Source organism: Pieris napi, chromosome 10, assembly GCF_905475465.1.
Source record: "Pieris napi chromosome 10, ilPieNapi1.2, whole genome shotgun sequence".
In the NCBI taxonomy this organism is placed as follows: Eukaryota; Metazoa; Arthropoda; class Insecta; order Lepidoptera; family Pieridae; genus Pieris; species Pieris napi.
Genome location: NC_062243.1, coordinates 3,434,385 through 3,450,095, shown reverse-complemented (window position 1 = coordinate 3,450,095; position 15,711 = coordinate 3,434,385). Strand labels below are relative to the sequence as shown.

Genomic DNA, 15,711 nt, shown 5'->3' with positions numbered 1-15,711 from the left:
GCAACCATTACACCATGTTCCACATGAAATCTTAAGTAATTGATAATAATAAAATTTATGTAAATATAAATTTATATACTATATACAATAAATAGCCGTAGGTAGTGGGTTTTTATATAACAGTTTTTAGTCATCTGTCAATAAAAATTTACAACTAAAGTCCCAACAAATATAACAATATTATCGACTACAGATTCCAAAACATTTTACTGACCAATAATGAGTCGCAGTTTAACCTAACATTACTCACGTAGCCAACACATTTAAAAGCAGATTAAAAATGCAAGATTTCAGTGTATGTAGACTGTGATAATTAAGTGATCCCTGTGTAAGTAGGCCAACATAGTTACGGGCCGTGGAACTGCGATGTACAGGTCATGCCACTCAACGCTTGCATCCTTTTCATTTGCATACTAAAAATATTATATAAAAAAAGTGCCGCTACAGCTAATAGGTCTGGGCTGTAACTGTTGGTCAACCATGGTCTTTTTGATAGGCAAATAGATGACAAGCCTACTGTTGCAGACCATTGGGGCATTGAAAGATCAGAGTCGCATAAAGCGAGCCGATTTAAATATAAAGTGTACTTACTACATTGAAATTGGGAAGCGTATTCTAAATTCCAAATTCAAACTTAATCCAAGTTTAAAAAGGTGTACAAAATTTATTGCAAAGCTTCAAATACTTGAAAATCAATTTCTTAAAACACGGAACCATTTACAAATCTAGTCTGAGTTTCGTGAGACGACGTCGTAAATAAAAAAAATATTAATGATTACACTAAGGTGGAAATTTACAAATAAAACAAAAAACAATAAAAATACATGTCAACGAGGCATGGAAAGGAGCATGCTAAACATTAAGTACACAAGATAAGTCACATAAAAATAAGATCAGAGTTGAAAAAACACGCAAAAACATTTAAGTGGAAGTGGGCTGGTCATGTAGCGCGCCTTACAGATCACAGGTGGACGAAAACAGTAACTACATGGAGAGGCCCACCAGACAAACGCTACAGAGACCAGAAATAGCTCGGGATAGAGAAAGATTGCAAGCCTTGGAGGAGGCCTTTACTGGAGAGGGTTCCTGATCTACTGTAAAAGATAATTACTAACACATAGGATAATTAGATAATAAGTGTATCAGGAAATAAATTAAGGCTTAAGTTAGAGGAAAGTTATTAAGAAAGTTATGTACGCTCAAATAAACCTCAACACTCGTAGTTTCAGTTACCAAAATGAGATAAAACAGGTTCAAGAAGTTTAATGAGTAACAGCTTTAGGAAAAGTAAACTTTGCACCGTTTTCCCGTTTGTGGGTAATTAACTGTCGTACTAAGCAAACAAAACATGTTACATGCATGGGAAAACCGGGACTACTGATTTTCATTCTTTAAACATATTATACATTTTGCGGTATTATAGCTTATATTTTAAGAGATGTCTCCAATGATTTTCGTAGAATTTAACTGTTTTAATTTCATTTTTATTGACAGTGTTCATTTTATTTATTTTATTACAACCTTGATCATGACCATGTTTACTCCCTTGATCAGTTTAATCACTGTGCGTACTGAGCAAAATTTTTCTTCAAGATGCCATTTCAAAGGTAGAGCTATTGTTTGACATTGTTATACATAGGCACCTATAAGAACGCTAAACGAAACGATTATGCTACAAAATGTCAAAAAGCAAAAGCACGTAGGTCTAGGGGCGGCGACCGCGGCTTACTGCGGGGCGAGGGGGGATTAGGGGAGCGTGGCCGCCAGTTTCTCGCTGTCTGCCGCGCCGCGAGTACGCCTTGTAATGCGCCGCGCGCTTTGACGCGACATGGCCTCGTCTACGAACGGCAATATCGTCATCGAGTGGTTGCGATCGCTCCACCTGGGCCAATACGCGGAAAGTTTCATTGATAACGGTTATGATGACTTAGAAATATGTAAACAGGTCGGGGAACCCGATCTAGACGCGATCGGAGTTCTTAACCCGGCACATCGTCAAAGATTGTTGCACTCTGTAAGAACTTTGAGAGAAGAAGGTGCAGCGGCTGTGTACTTTACCCTGGAGGAAGCCGCTGCTTCTCGAGACTGCAGATGTGAAGAAGAAGTCCGCAAAGAACAGGCGGTGGCAGCCGTTGAACCGGCAAAATATGCCGACGAGTATGAAGAGGGTAAAGCGGAGTTAGTAAAAATTCCACGTATCCAGTTGAAGAGGCTGCTACGTGAGCGTCTAGCTCAAGATGGGATTCGCTTGAGCCTTCAGCCGTACTCCACAACGGTCAGTGTTTATTCGGTGTGGCAGTGTCTCTTGCGGCTGTGTTTGTGATTTTCAGTGTGTGGCGGTAAAAAGTTTGAATGAAACGAGGCCGCGTAGAGGCACTGCTCGCGCCTTGTTTTTTTATTTTCGAACTAGTCTTCGTGTTCAGCGTCTTGGACGCTTCAGGCATACGAGTTGTTATAAAATTTGTTGCGTGCGTGATTTCCCCGGAGATGAGAACTTCGCGCGCCTTCCCTGTCGTGAGAAGATTGTAATCGCGTGCCTCTCAGCTTTAAATTGGGATTTACGATAAATCGCACAGCCTGCTTTGGCTGCTCGGGGCATTAATTAGTAATACGATTCGTTTTAACACGAATAGGATATAGTTTTTTAATCTCCATAAGGGATTTAAAGACGTAGGTATGTTGATAATTAGCGATTCCATTTAACTGTCACGAAGTAATTTAATGCAACGCATAGCTATAGAATGATCTCGGTACAAGCTAGTACTCTTCCATAATATTCTTCACTTATTATCTAGTTAAATATTTAAAACAGAGCGATAGTAGTATTTTTTATAAATTAATTATTTCGTTGAATCTTTTAAGGATAATTAGTTGACAAAAATAAAAACATGGTTCACATTATACCCTTTTCACAAAACTCGATAGAATTTTATTTCGGCACCAGCAGTTTTAATAATTACTAAAGAAAATAACAAGTAAAATGCCAATACGTTGAAGCTTAAAATTTATGTAGAACATTAAAATATCAATCATAATTACACATGAGCGCTGAAACCCAAAATTATACCTGCTCGTAACAGGTTCTTCATTACTTTCTTGGTGGTTAAGTATTTAGCAGCCGTAAGCTTTCTTTGTTTTCCAAACGACAATACGTTCCTAATAATTTGCCTGACGGTAATAGCTTTTTACTACAATGGATCTTTAGGTTTTCTACAATGTAACACAACCTAGGTTTGAAAGCGGTCAGTATGATTTACCGCCTTTCTAACGGATGGTAATATTTTACATGCCCATTTCATAGAAGCTGAGGTTGTTAGGACTTTTCACGACAGGGCTATAAAGTAGGCAGTAAAATATGGAATTGACATGTATTGTTCGAGGAAATTGCTTATTAAATTTGTATTTCTAATGGGATTTCTGTCAATGACTCATTTTCTCGAACCTCACAGGTTCACAAAAGTAGTTGCGCAGAATAATAGCCTAATCTTACAGTGCTCTATTGTTTACGTTTTTTACACCATAACCAAATTATGAAGTACCTGGCTTTACTAGGTAATTATAACTATGAATGAGTCAGATTTTAACACACCTTATCTATGTTAAAGATTGTAAAGTGGCGAGTCTGGCGTAATTATTGTTCGTTGATTTTTACCGGTTTTCAAAGGAGAGTATTGGAAACCTGTTCTGAGCGATGGATGCAAGGTCCTGGGCCGGTATATATGGAAAACTATTGGATGATAAAGACAGTAGGCAATAGATTATTGCAAGTAGAATAATATATTATGTAGATTAAATGCCTGAGAACGCACAACTAAGATAATTTATACAAAAATGCCATGATGAAATGCAATCATTTTAATTCATTAAATGTTAAACTCTAAAATAGTAGGCGCTTTTAATAGTTCAAAGGTTCCCAAAACATCTATAGAACAAACATTGCGTTATGAAACTTTAATTATAGAATCGCAAAAGTGAATACAGTTTTCAACATAATGAATACGGGATATATGATTCCGAATCATGTGTTTACTGTATTTTAAACCCTCTACCTGGAATTTCTTTTACGCGTTCCCAAACAATCCGTTAGTTTTTGCTAGTCCATTTGTTGAGCGATTACGCCGGAAAGGCTCACAAAGCACTGACAAATTTCGGGGGAGTATCAATATCGTAGTTCCGAGTTCCTGACTATTAGCCAATATTTATGTCCTGTTGACATCCATTGTTTTGTTACTATTAAATTTGTAGCTTTTATTTGGGTTAGTTTTAGTCAGTTGGTATTTGCTGATATGTGACTGCAATATTTATAGTTACTAATCCATGAAACTAAATCATTATAATTTCACAGTTTATAGTTATAAGATATTAACTCTAATATGTCAAAATAAAATTACGATAGACAAGTCTTTATAAAAGAAAAATACCTAATTTTAAGGGCTACAATAGAATAGGCTTATGAAATAGCTTTGAGGTTTGGAGTTTGAGGAATGTTATGGAAGATACAATTTTATTTACGAACCTTTAGAGATCGGTAAAGCAACCACAATAGACTGTGAAAATTATTTGTATTAATTTCTGTAAATATAATAATATTTTACATCACAAAAATAGGTAATAATAAAAAGTGACCAGAAGATGTTTCATAAAGGCAGTCTTACTACTTAGAGCAGTTTCCATACAACCCAAGAATTTCACATCAAGGGTCCGGAAGTATAACTATCAATTTAAAACGTAAAATAATAAATGCGTACGTCGTACACACAATAAGAATCCTACGTATTCGAATTTTGATTTTTGAAATGTATCAATTAATACCCATATCCTGTATTAATTATTTCAGCTCGGTGAATATCAAAGTAAAAATGTGTTAAATAATTCCCTATGAATTCCGGACAGATGTTAGATTCATGTAGATATCCGCCCTCGTAAAACCGTAACTGATAGTGTGCTTTGTACTTATTTGATCCCATTATGATCAATCGTTTTCTCAATGTTGCTAATTCTATAGAATGGTACGGATGTAATGGATTATACGTACATTAACGCCTTCATAAACGTTTATTGATGCGCTAATGATGCCTAATTATCAATTTTAGATAATAAAATACGTTCAACAATCTGTGTTAATTTCAATAATACTGACTCTGATCAGAAGGGACGAGATTCCTATCTTATAAACTAATATACGCTTAATTAATTACATCTAGAATATTGATAATTGCAAAGTATCCTGCTATGGAATTCCCTACCAATTGATATTAGACGAGCTCAGTTTTTAAATTTATTTAAAAAGCTTTTTGATCATTTTCTTTCTGCTTCATAATTAGCTCTGCTTATATATATTAATTATTGTGACGCAGTTAACCTTTTCATTGGCTTTTAAATTTTTGTTTATATACATATTTTCTTTAGATTTTACTTTATTTTAATTTAGTTATAGTTACGTTTTTAGTTATAGTATTTTGAGTTTTTTTTGTTATTTATTTTTGCATTTCATATACTCTACCCTCTGTTGGTGTTCCTTTTTCATTGTTCCACATTAGGGTTGCCTGGAAGAAATCGCTTGTTAGCGATAAGGCCGCCCGTTGCCTTATAACTTTTGTAACCTGCTAGTTTATATTTTTTTATGTGTATGTTTTTGAATAAAGTATTTAAAATAAATAAATATTTTAAGTGCAGCGTTTTAGCAATCGGAAACTACGTTTTCTGTAGGTACGTAATCAACGTGTATTTGGTGAGGTTTCTTAAGATGCTTAAAGTCGCTGACCTAATAATATATTAACACTTGACACAGAAGCTGTACAAATTAGTATCCATTTGTATAGTCTATGATAAATGATAGGGTTGTAGTTATGATCTTATCTTTATGGCAAGCGGATAACAATGATATGTAATGTTCTAATAATATAAAAAAACATCAGAGGTGCTACAAAGCGTGGTCTAGAAGACACGCTGATTTCCTCACGTTTTCCTTCACCGTATGAGCTGACGTTCCTTGCGCACATAGAGAGAAACCTGCATCTGATTTAAAAGGACGACCTTAGGATTGAGAGTCGCAAACTTTAGCACTAAGCCAATACTGTATAACGCCATATAAAAAAGAACAGGGAGCCTGTAAAATAAGTTATGCAAATGAGACGAGGGTAGAAAAGGTCACTCGATGTAACAACGAATGCAAAGTTAATTCTCTTGTTTTAATTCTCGCACGCAACACTAATGTGATAATCTAAGTTTACAAAGCAATTTCTTTAATTAGTGTTAAAATAAAGTAAATTTAATGCGATGATTATTTAGTTTTATGACAGAACTCATAAGTCGTTTCTCACTTGACGGGTTCTGATTTATGTTGATGTTTTGAGGTGTGTCAAGTCACGAATGTTATATCAATTACTAAATAATTGAACGTAAAACTTTTGTCATTGTTTACTAGAAGTAATCATTTATTATTGATAAATAAACCTTCCCGGCTGTTGTGACTTTTCCAAATAAAAACTACTTACAATATCAGTTTACTTAAAGTTTTAATACGTGTTGTTAATATCCAGTTTTTGTGTCCGGAGATATTTCATATTTGCAAAGTCCAAGAAATTATGTGTTTTCGTTTTTATTTATTGAAAGAGTTATTCTACAGTTGTGTTAATCCATTGCTTAAATTTATTTACTTATTAAATAATTTCAAGTGACGGGTTTTGATTACAATTCCGTGTATATCCGTGTCACAGCTTTCTCTTATTTCTCTGATAAATAATGAACACGACGCCTGTTAACTTATTCTGTGTAATTGAAGTTATACGATTATACATATTTAAGCTGCGCCAAGGTCCAATAAAAGCTCTACTGTATAAATTTAAATTTATAAGACCGTCTATAAAATTGTTAAATAAATCCGCAATTTCTGCATACTATAATGGCCTGCGCCACATAATTAAATTACAGTTTTATTTGTATAATAGTTCATGCATGTTCTAGTAACTTTTCAATCTCGTGACACATGCCCGATACACCATTGCTGAAGGTTACCTGTTAACAACTTGAATTGATGGGTTTTCGAGTTCTGGTCTGTTCTCGAAACAGTTCCTCGGCGGATGTGATGCCCGCCCACTCATTTACGTTCGCACCCACAATTTGTTCCTTCTGCCAACCCTTTGCTTTCCCAGAGTTTTGCCTGTTTCATATACTTAATATAAAATGTCAAAGTGGATTTCATATAATCAGTATTATATGAATTCCACTTTGTAACCATTCCTGTTAGTCCTATATTGTTATCTTCCAGAGCTAATTTATAGAAAAATGGAGAGACTCAAGAGTCAGTTTTAATACAAAAATTGTCCGCTACAATAGAATATGCTAATTGAATTTACAATTTTATTCACGAACGCTCTGTCAAGCAATAATTTACTGTGTAAATTATTTGTGCTTTTCGTTTCTCATTTAGTTATTAATCTAGCTTTTAATTCTCCTATTTACCATATAAACAGCAATTACCTTTTTAAACTGAAACATGAACTTTAATATCGTGTTAAGATTTCGGTATTTCTAATATTTTTAGAGAACAAACAAGGTTATATGATTTTATAATGTGTTACAAACTATTAATACAACGCTACAACGAAACGATACGATACTTTTTTCGAAAGCTTTTTGCCCCTAGCTATCAAATATTCTAGAATTCATTTGGTTCGATTAAATTACTAACTGAGATTAGGTCCATTTTTTGTATCCTAAAACCCAACTCAAATGGTAATCAAAATGCTATTTTACATCGCGTGAGGATAATTTGAAAATATAACAGAATTTGGCGATGAATAAAAAATCAACTTCACAGGGAATTTACATTAATATTGATCAAGTTACATACATGTATTGTCTGACCATTCAAATATTTTATTGTGGGATGACTTTTCGATTTATTATTGTTGTTTTATTATATATACGCAATACGACGAGTCATACGATATTTTTCGTGCTTGACAGTTGACTTTATTCTTCTTCCAGTGCCATCTCCTTTTGAAGGTTGGCGATCATCATAGTTAATTTAATTTTGGACGCTTCTGAACAATGACTTGGTGCTTTGACCATTGGCATTGACCAAGATTCTTCAACCAAGCAGGTCTCCTTCTGCCTGCCATCTTGAATTATTCTTAGAAGGAGCTCGTTTTTTTGGTGTTACGTAAGATGTGTCCAGTTCCATTGTGTGACGTGTCAAGCTTCCTTTTCTAAATTCTGTCCAGCACGATGGTATTTCCTATGCGTATATAACTATATTATTATAATAATATAATAATTATATTTTCTGCTTCCATCATATTTTTTGATTTAACTATGATAGAATTTTGATAATATTATTCAGTGTAGTACCGAATATATATTGTAGTACCGTATGTAGTCTTATACCGTAGTTTATATTGTATGAAATGCTTTAACTGATTTCGACGATTATAAAATGATTGTCGATAAAAAGCACTTAAATTAAGTTACTTATGTTCTCAAACATATTGTCTAGTTACGTTCGTAAAAAAGGCGCAAAAAATAAAGCCATTTTAAATATTATATGTAATTTGTGAGGTCATTAAATATAATAAAAAGTTAGTACATAGATAAACATTACGAATGTTTGTTTATTGAGTTCTTAAAAAGCTAACGTTTGTGTTTTGTTTCTTAGAAGTCGTTGCTCAAAATAACCTGTCTTTTGTTTCTCTTCGGTAGCATTTCAATTGTTTATAGTTGTTAAAGATAACGGAAGTTCTTTGTAAATATTGCATGGGCAATAGATAAAAGATAATTATATATACAATAATACAAATATCTTGAAGATCTCGGTCTGTTTTAGGAGCCAAAACGTCGTAAAATATTTTTTTGCTTTGTAATTGATGCAAACATTTTCTATGTTCTTTCGATATTAAGGGAACTATATTACTCATACAAGGATTCTTTCTTTAAAATGACTTTGGATTTAAAATAAATATTTGTAACATTAAAAAAACATTTTTTGTAGTAGCGTCTTTCACGATGAGATAATTTTAAGCTTGAGATAAAAGTCTTAAAAAATATAATACTACACATATAAAATAATTTGTATCCGGGACTTAAGTTAAATCAATAATACTTCATAGATAGTTTCATAAATGAAATCTTCAATTTCGATCTGATTCAATTCCCATTTAACTAACAAGCTTGCTCTCCGTGCTTTGTAACGTTAGTGCGCGGAGATCGAATCCAAAACTTCTGACAAAAAATAGGTACTAGTTGAATCTAGCGAATGAAGACAAGAGATTTTAAATTAAATAATACACTCAAAATGTGATTCCAAAAGGCGCAATTCGCTATACAGTATTGTATGTTTCAGACTGCAATGGTCGCCAATATGGGTTGTAATTAAAAAACCTTGTTGCTTATAGGAAAAATATTAGCGCCTCTTCAAATGTTTTTGATAAAAATATTTACAGTAGACTTATTTTGCGTAATCATTTAATACATTGTCATGCTCGTGGTAAAGCTTTGGAATCGCAATTTAATTTTATCTGTCACAGAAAAACTCTTTTATCGCAACAACCCGAGGCCGTCGCGAATTGGTAACAATAGCAAAATTAATAAACGCGTCTGAAATTTTTCATTTGCACCCCGTTTAACACTACGTGTTAGCTTTGCGGATGCCCAAACAAACTAACATTTTATAGTAAGTAATAAACGCTCAGCAAATTTGTCCATTGTCAACATTTATCAAACAATGTTTGACGCTAAAATTTAGTTTAGATAAAACTAGTTTCCATTATCCTGGGTTTGTTTATAGTCTGAATACTAAAAACATTAGAGTTCATTATGTTTTATAGGTATGAAATTTTCTTCAGGCCAGCCCTTTGTGTACCACAAGTAAATTTGTGGATCTGAGAAACGTTCCGATGACCTTACATATAATGAAAAATTCATTGTTAAAAAGCCGTGCTTCGACAAGCTCGAAATAATCAGTTCTCTGAGACCTTTCAACCTACCCAATTCTTATGTTAATTTTTAAGTTCTTGAATGAATAAATCGTTATTAAAGAGAATTTACAGTTCATGTAAAAAAAAGGTTGTTGCATTTTAAATTGCTTCGGGTACAGAATGAGAAAAAAAATTATGTTAATCAGCAAATTTATTCTCGTATAAAACGAAGTGTTTATTTTCTTATCTTTTATATTTTAAATTTTAGTACTCCAGTCTCTTACAGATACATTTTATCTGTTTATTTAGGTGATAACTGATCATGTTTTGATAAGCATTACCGTGAATTGAATTACTCAGTAATTCAATTTTTTGGGATTTTGTTGGTTCTGAATAAGTAAATAATCTGCCCCATAATATTTACTTGTATGAACCCTTCTTTACTTATGGGTCATTAAAGAATTATGAGCGTAATGCAAGAAAGATTTTTCAAGAGTTTCGAATGCTTACAACATTAAATTATCTATTTCTTTATCTGCCTGTAACGCTCAAATTCACTTGCAAAACATTTTATATCCGACTGTCACAGATAATCTATAATAATCAATCATAAATGTACAACTGTAAACAAAATCTCTGTGCGAAATGCTAAACGACTTGTCAGAAGACTAATAAAAATCCAAAGAATAAACTATTTATACAATTTGTCAGTCGAGTTTTATTTGTTTCTGGAGCGGTTATAAAAATCCACACTCTATTTTTGCCTTTTTCTAAATGCCGCAAACGTCCGACTATTCGATTTTCCGATTTTTCCAATATTTACGTTTCAATTTTTCCTATACCGTTTGTCCTGTCGTTGTAAAAACTTTTTTGTTGTAAAATCAACGGTAGTACCGTCTTTTGTCTTTTTGCAGAATTACGAAAGAGTTTGAATTGTTTGTAATGTATGTTATATTGCGTTTAGTTATGGTTTAGTATATATGAGCTCGCGCCTCAAGCGCTTGTTCATAATGGGTTTAATTCCAGGAAAAAACAATTAATAATAATAAGACCTTTACTCATGACAAATAGGTTGTGACAAAATTCATATATTGCTAGTCCCCTAGGGTACCATACAACACACGTCGTGTTGTATGGTACCTAGATAACAATTAGTCAGTGGTACATGGTACAGTGGTACACGTTTAAAGCAGTGTTGCATCTAATTAAACACAAGTCTTATAAGTCATTAAGTATGTGTCAATGGGTGTGTGGGCACATGTTTTTGAGAGTGTAGCTAAAGAGTTGTTATTAGCGTGCGCTGTGTCTGTGTTAGTTTTTGGCACCTCAAAGTCATGCCAAGATACGTAGTAAGTCCTCTGTAGATGCGAAATCCATTTCAGCTAGCGTATTTTTATGTGATTTGTGAGGTTGTATTTTATATATGTATCTATATATAAAATTAGCCCGACCCAGCCTCACTTCGTAAACCTTTTGTTTTGCCCCTGCTATAACCTGGATAGCCCATTATTTTCGTATTAACCCCACCAATTGATGCAGACGAACAAAAAAGTTTAATCAATAATCACCGGTATACAAAATTCAAACTTTGATTATAATGATAGCCTTCCTGTCTCCGGTTAGTAAATTGCTTTTCGGGTACTGTCGAGATGTAAAATTAGTGTTTCAATTATAATGATTATGTCTACATTGCTTATGGCAATTTGCGTTTTATATGCTCAGGTTTCGAAATTATTAATTAACACTTAACTCAAAGTGATACGAAATTGATAATGACAAAATAGTATATGAACAATATTATTGAGTAAAATACAAATAACTTAACTTAAGTGTGTTTACTACATCAAAATCTCCAAATCATTCAAAATATTTTACATTTGGTATCACCAAGTTGCGACTATGTTTAATATTTACACATTAATATGGACTGAGTCTTACATATATATAACAGTTATTATTAAACCTTCCTACTCCATTACGATACATATCGTTTACCCGAATCGTCGTAAAATTCATTGATACTATCTTACATTCGTAATTTACTATCTAATTACATTTTAACTTTTTTTAAACAATTCTAATTTCACGCTCGATCTCGCGCACCCGATTTCGAAGATACATCTCGGTATGAATGGGCCGATAAACCTCCAACTTAATGGCCGCGTGGGCAGGCACGTTTAGAGGCTTTTTTTGTATCTGTCAAGCAAGGCGCCTATACGCGATACGTCTCCCAGCGGGTGTCAAACCTGCATACTTATTCACTTAATTTATGACCTTAATTTATTGTACTTTTCGCCTTCGTTTTACTCGTATTCAATTTGTATAATTAGTTTTAACCATAAGTGGTAAAGTTGTATTCTTTTTTTAAACACTTTTACTGCAGTCTATAATTTTCTAACCAGGTACTAGATTTTAAGAGTCATTTGCGGTGGCTATCCCGTCTGTTGTGATGCTGGTTTATATTTATTATTTTTCAGTGAACCTATGTAGGGTACATCCAATAACCTAACTTTATATTATCTTTGTCGTCTTTTTGTATCTATTAATCTGCTTGTTTCCTGATAAATAAATAATGTCAATAGTTTATTGCTGAAGTAAAATTGGTTAATATTTTAGCATATGCTCTTAAATTTTTATTTACGCTTCTAGAAGATGCTTAGATTTTTGGAGAATTTTTTTAATACAATGATTATTACTTCTTTGAGAAAACAAATTATTATTAATTTTGTATACTGGTTTGCAAATAGGTGATCTGCCTACTGTGACTACTTAAGCAAAAAATTCTCTCGCTAATAATAAAACTCAAGCTTACCATGTGCCTTAACCATTGCGCCACGGAGGCAAAAATAATTACCACAATTCGTTCATCTTATAACCGGATCGCGTTGATATATCGCATTTTATTTAATGGGATTCATCACCATCTGAGGTAATGATGCCAACTTATTTTATTAATTGCTTGAAGTCGTAAAATTAAATGTTGAAATTTCCTTTACTATATTTTTTAACAAATTCTGTTCTCGGTTTGAAGACTTCGTTCAAACAATTATAAATATAATTATAGATATAATATATATATATATTTAATTATAATGAAGTAGAAGTCCATTCGGTACCTAGGTATGGTAGTAATTATTAATCTTTCTTAACGCCTGGACTCGAAATTAGCCTTCCAAATTCAAATACATTCCTAGCTGATTATCTATTACCTTTAGTGCACTCGAAATACCAAAAATAAACGACGCATAGCAAAGGTATCTGTAATTTAAAACACTTTTCTAACAATCCATTCTATCGCTACCAAAAACTTTATTCAATACTAAAACCGCTTGTCATAGTCAAAAAATAAAAACGAAATTTATTTTCCACGTTAAAACTAATAGTCAAGGCGCAATGAAAATAACAGTTTCGATAGCTGCAATTTTATTCAAACTACGAAAAATCCCAAATTGTTTTGCAATAATGGGTTTCAAATTGTTTTCCCTCACTGTAATTGACTAAGCGAAAGTGAAATAATGCGAAATTCCATTAGCAACTTACTGTTTAGATTTGAAGCGTCAAATTCTATTATTATTAATTATAGCGTTAAAAGTTTTGATTTACGATTGTATTGATTAAGAGGCTTTCAAAAATACGAACTTTATGGGCACATCCATCTCCTAGCGCGTCTTCTCACCGAATGTCGAACTTACGTAAAGTGACCAAATCATGATGACTTCCTACTAATGTACATTTTTCCTTTTATTACATTAAGTTATTTGTTGTCATAAATTATATTTGGAGTACCTAGAAGAGCATCCATTTTGTATTTTTATGTGTATTAAACTGTATACAAATACTTAATTCGAGATGTTAAAAGTTTTTTGTTATAATAAGTTTTGTTAGAATTAATTGCTGTATAATATATCAAACGTAAGAAATTTACACGCGGGTAAGTTCTTAATTTATTGGTTTCTTGGGAATCTAGGATCAAAGTTTTCATATCCATTATACCCGAGCACGTTAAGATAGATCACATAAAACTTTTTCTCTATCGCAGCATGCATTATTATTTCAATAACGCACGAATTTCTTTCATTTTATCAATCTAAAACTTCTAACTCGCCATAAAACTAATAGGCAAAGGCTGCTTTGTAGTTCGATATCAAGGTTGCGAGACCAGCGCTATGGATATTGAGTAAACTACGTAGAAGTTGCTTAAAAATACTTTGGGATTGGTAATTGCTAATATCAGAGCAGTTAGTCTATTGGTTAAAGTGTTCGTGTTTTTTTAAGTTTGATTTAGGCAAGACTATGCCGAGTTTGTGAGATCGTATCACGGCAGATTTCAAATGGATTCTTCTTAAAGAAAACTGCACGATGAAGCCAAAATTAGACCCAAATATCTACGACATGTAGTGGTTAAATTTAGGCAAGACTTTCAATGCCGAGCTCGTGAGATCCAATTACGGCTGTTTTAAAATGGATTTTCTTGAAGAACACTGGCTCGCACGCTGAAAGAAAACCGCGTGAGAAAGCCGGAAATAGATCCAAATATGGACAACTTGTTTCTTAGACAGGATTAAAAAAATCGAATTTGGAATACTAATTTTCCTTCAACGAATTTTAAATTTCGAACAACGTTATTCAAAGAATAACATTTTCGCAACACCGTTATCTTATTCGATACTTTATCTATGACTCAAGAACAATTCGTGTAAATTGACTCCCGTAAAGTGAGTCAGATTTGCGACAGGGCCGAGGGAAAATATTGTCCTTTTTACAACTTGGGACGGAATAGCGGGACAATGCATTCTTCGTTGTTATGTTCGGTCAACAAAAAGGCTCTGTTTTTTGCCGACTCCCGCTAAATTAAACGGGGAAACTGATTTTAGTTTACTTTTTGGGCGTCGGCAAAGTGGTTTTCACGATTGGAACTTGTCATTTTAAATTTTATTTCCTGAAAAGCGATCGGTATTGTTATGATCATACAATCATTTGTAATATTTTGCTTTGTGGTCTTATGATACATATATTAGGAAAATGTATATGTTATGTGAGTTTTATAAGTTGATCTGGGTTTATTGATTATTCGATTATAATGTAAAGTTATGAATGGATGACTACATAAAGAGTTTTTCAATTTTGACAACTAGTTATTGAATTATACCAAACTTCTGTTTTATAATTGGAACACACTGAATTTTAATCACTCAAATAATTTTGGTAATTAAAGTAAGAATGATAATGTAGACAGTTTTTTACAAACTTAAAACTTCTAATTTTATACACTTGGATTATTTTAAATTGGTACTTCATATTATTATATAGCTTATAAAAACAATATTATTAATGGCTCTCTAATCCTGTGGTCGTGCATTTGATTCACGGCTGTGCACCAATATTTTTTTTGTATACGCACTTGCTTGTATGGCAAATGAATCAGCAACAGAAAGCAGATCTTACTTGCATCTAATGATGTTATATCCAAGCTTGTAGAGCTACGGGATAATTATTTTCTAAACATTCAACTAAAAGAAACAATAACGTAACGTACTGAATAAGCAATTAGCATCTCACATTATAGTCGACTATTTGTTCAGGAGCATCTTAACCCCCTCTTGACCTCAAACGATTAACATTCTCGGCCGGTATGACCACCTTGGGGCGAAGCAATTTGTCGGGGCTACACTTAATTGTATGGACATGATTTTACTGGCAACATCGATAGAGGGCCTTTTGTAAAGCTTAGGATCTGATAGATTAATTAAAATGAACAATGTTTTTGGAAATTAGTAATAAAATAATCGATTAT

The 15,711-nt window shown here is 33.1% G+C and overlaps 1 protein-coding gene across 6 annotated transcripts in view; it reads left to right on the top strand.

The window, feature by feature from the left end:
- Window positions 1-1,782: 1,782 nt before the first annotated feature.
- Window positions 1,783-15,711, top strand: part of LOC125052882 — a 122,441-nt gene continuing 108,512 nt past the window's right edge. For all 6 annotated transcript variants that reach the window (XM_047653928.1, XM_047653931.1, XM_047653933.1 and 3 more), the window contains exon 1: window positions 1,783-2,275. In XM_047653928.1, coding sequence (XP_047509884.1) covers window positions 1,829-2,275 — 447 coding nt within the window. In that variant the 5' untranslated portion in view covers window positions 1,783-1,828. The remainder of the gene's footprint in view (window positions 2,276-15,711) is intronic.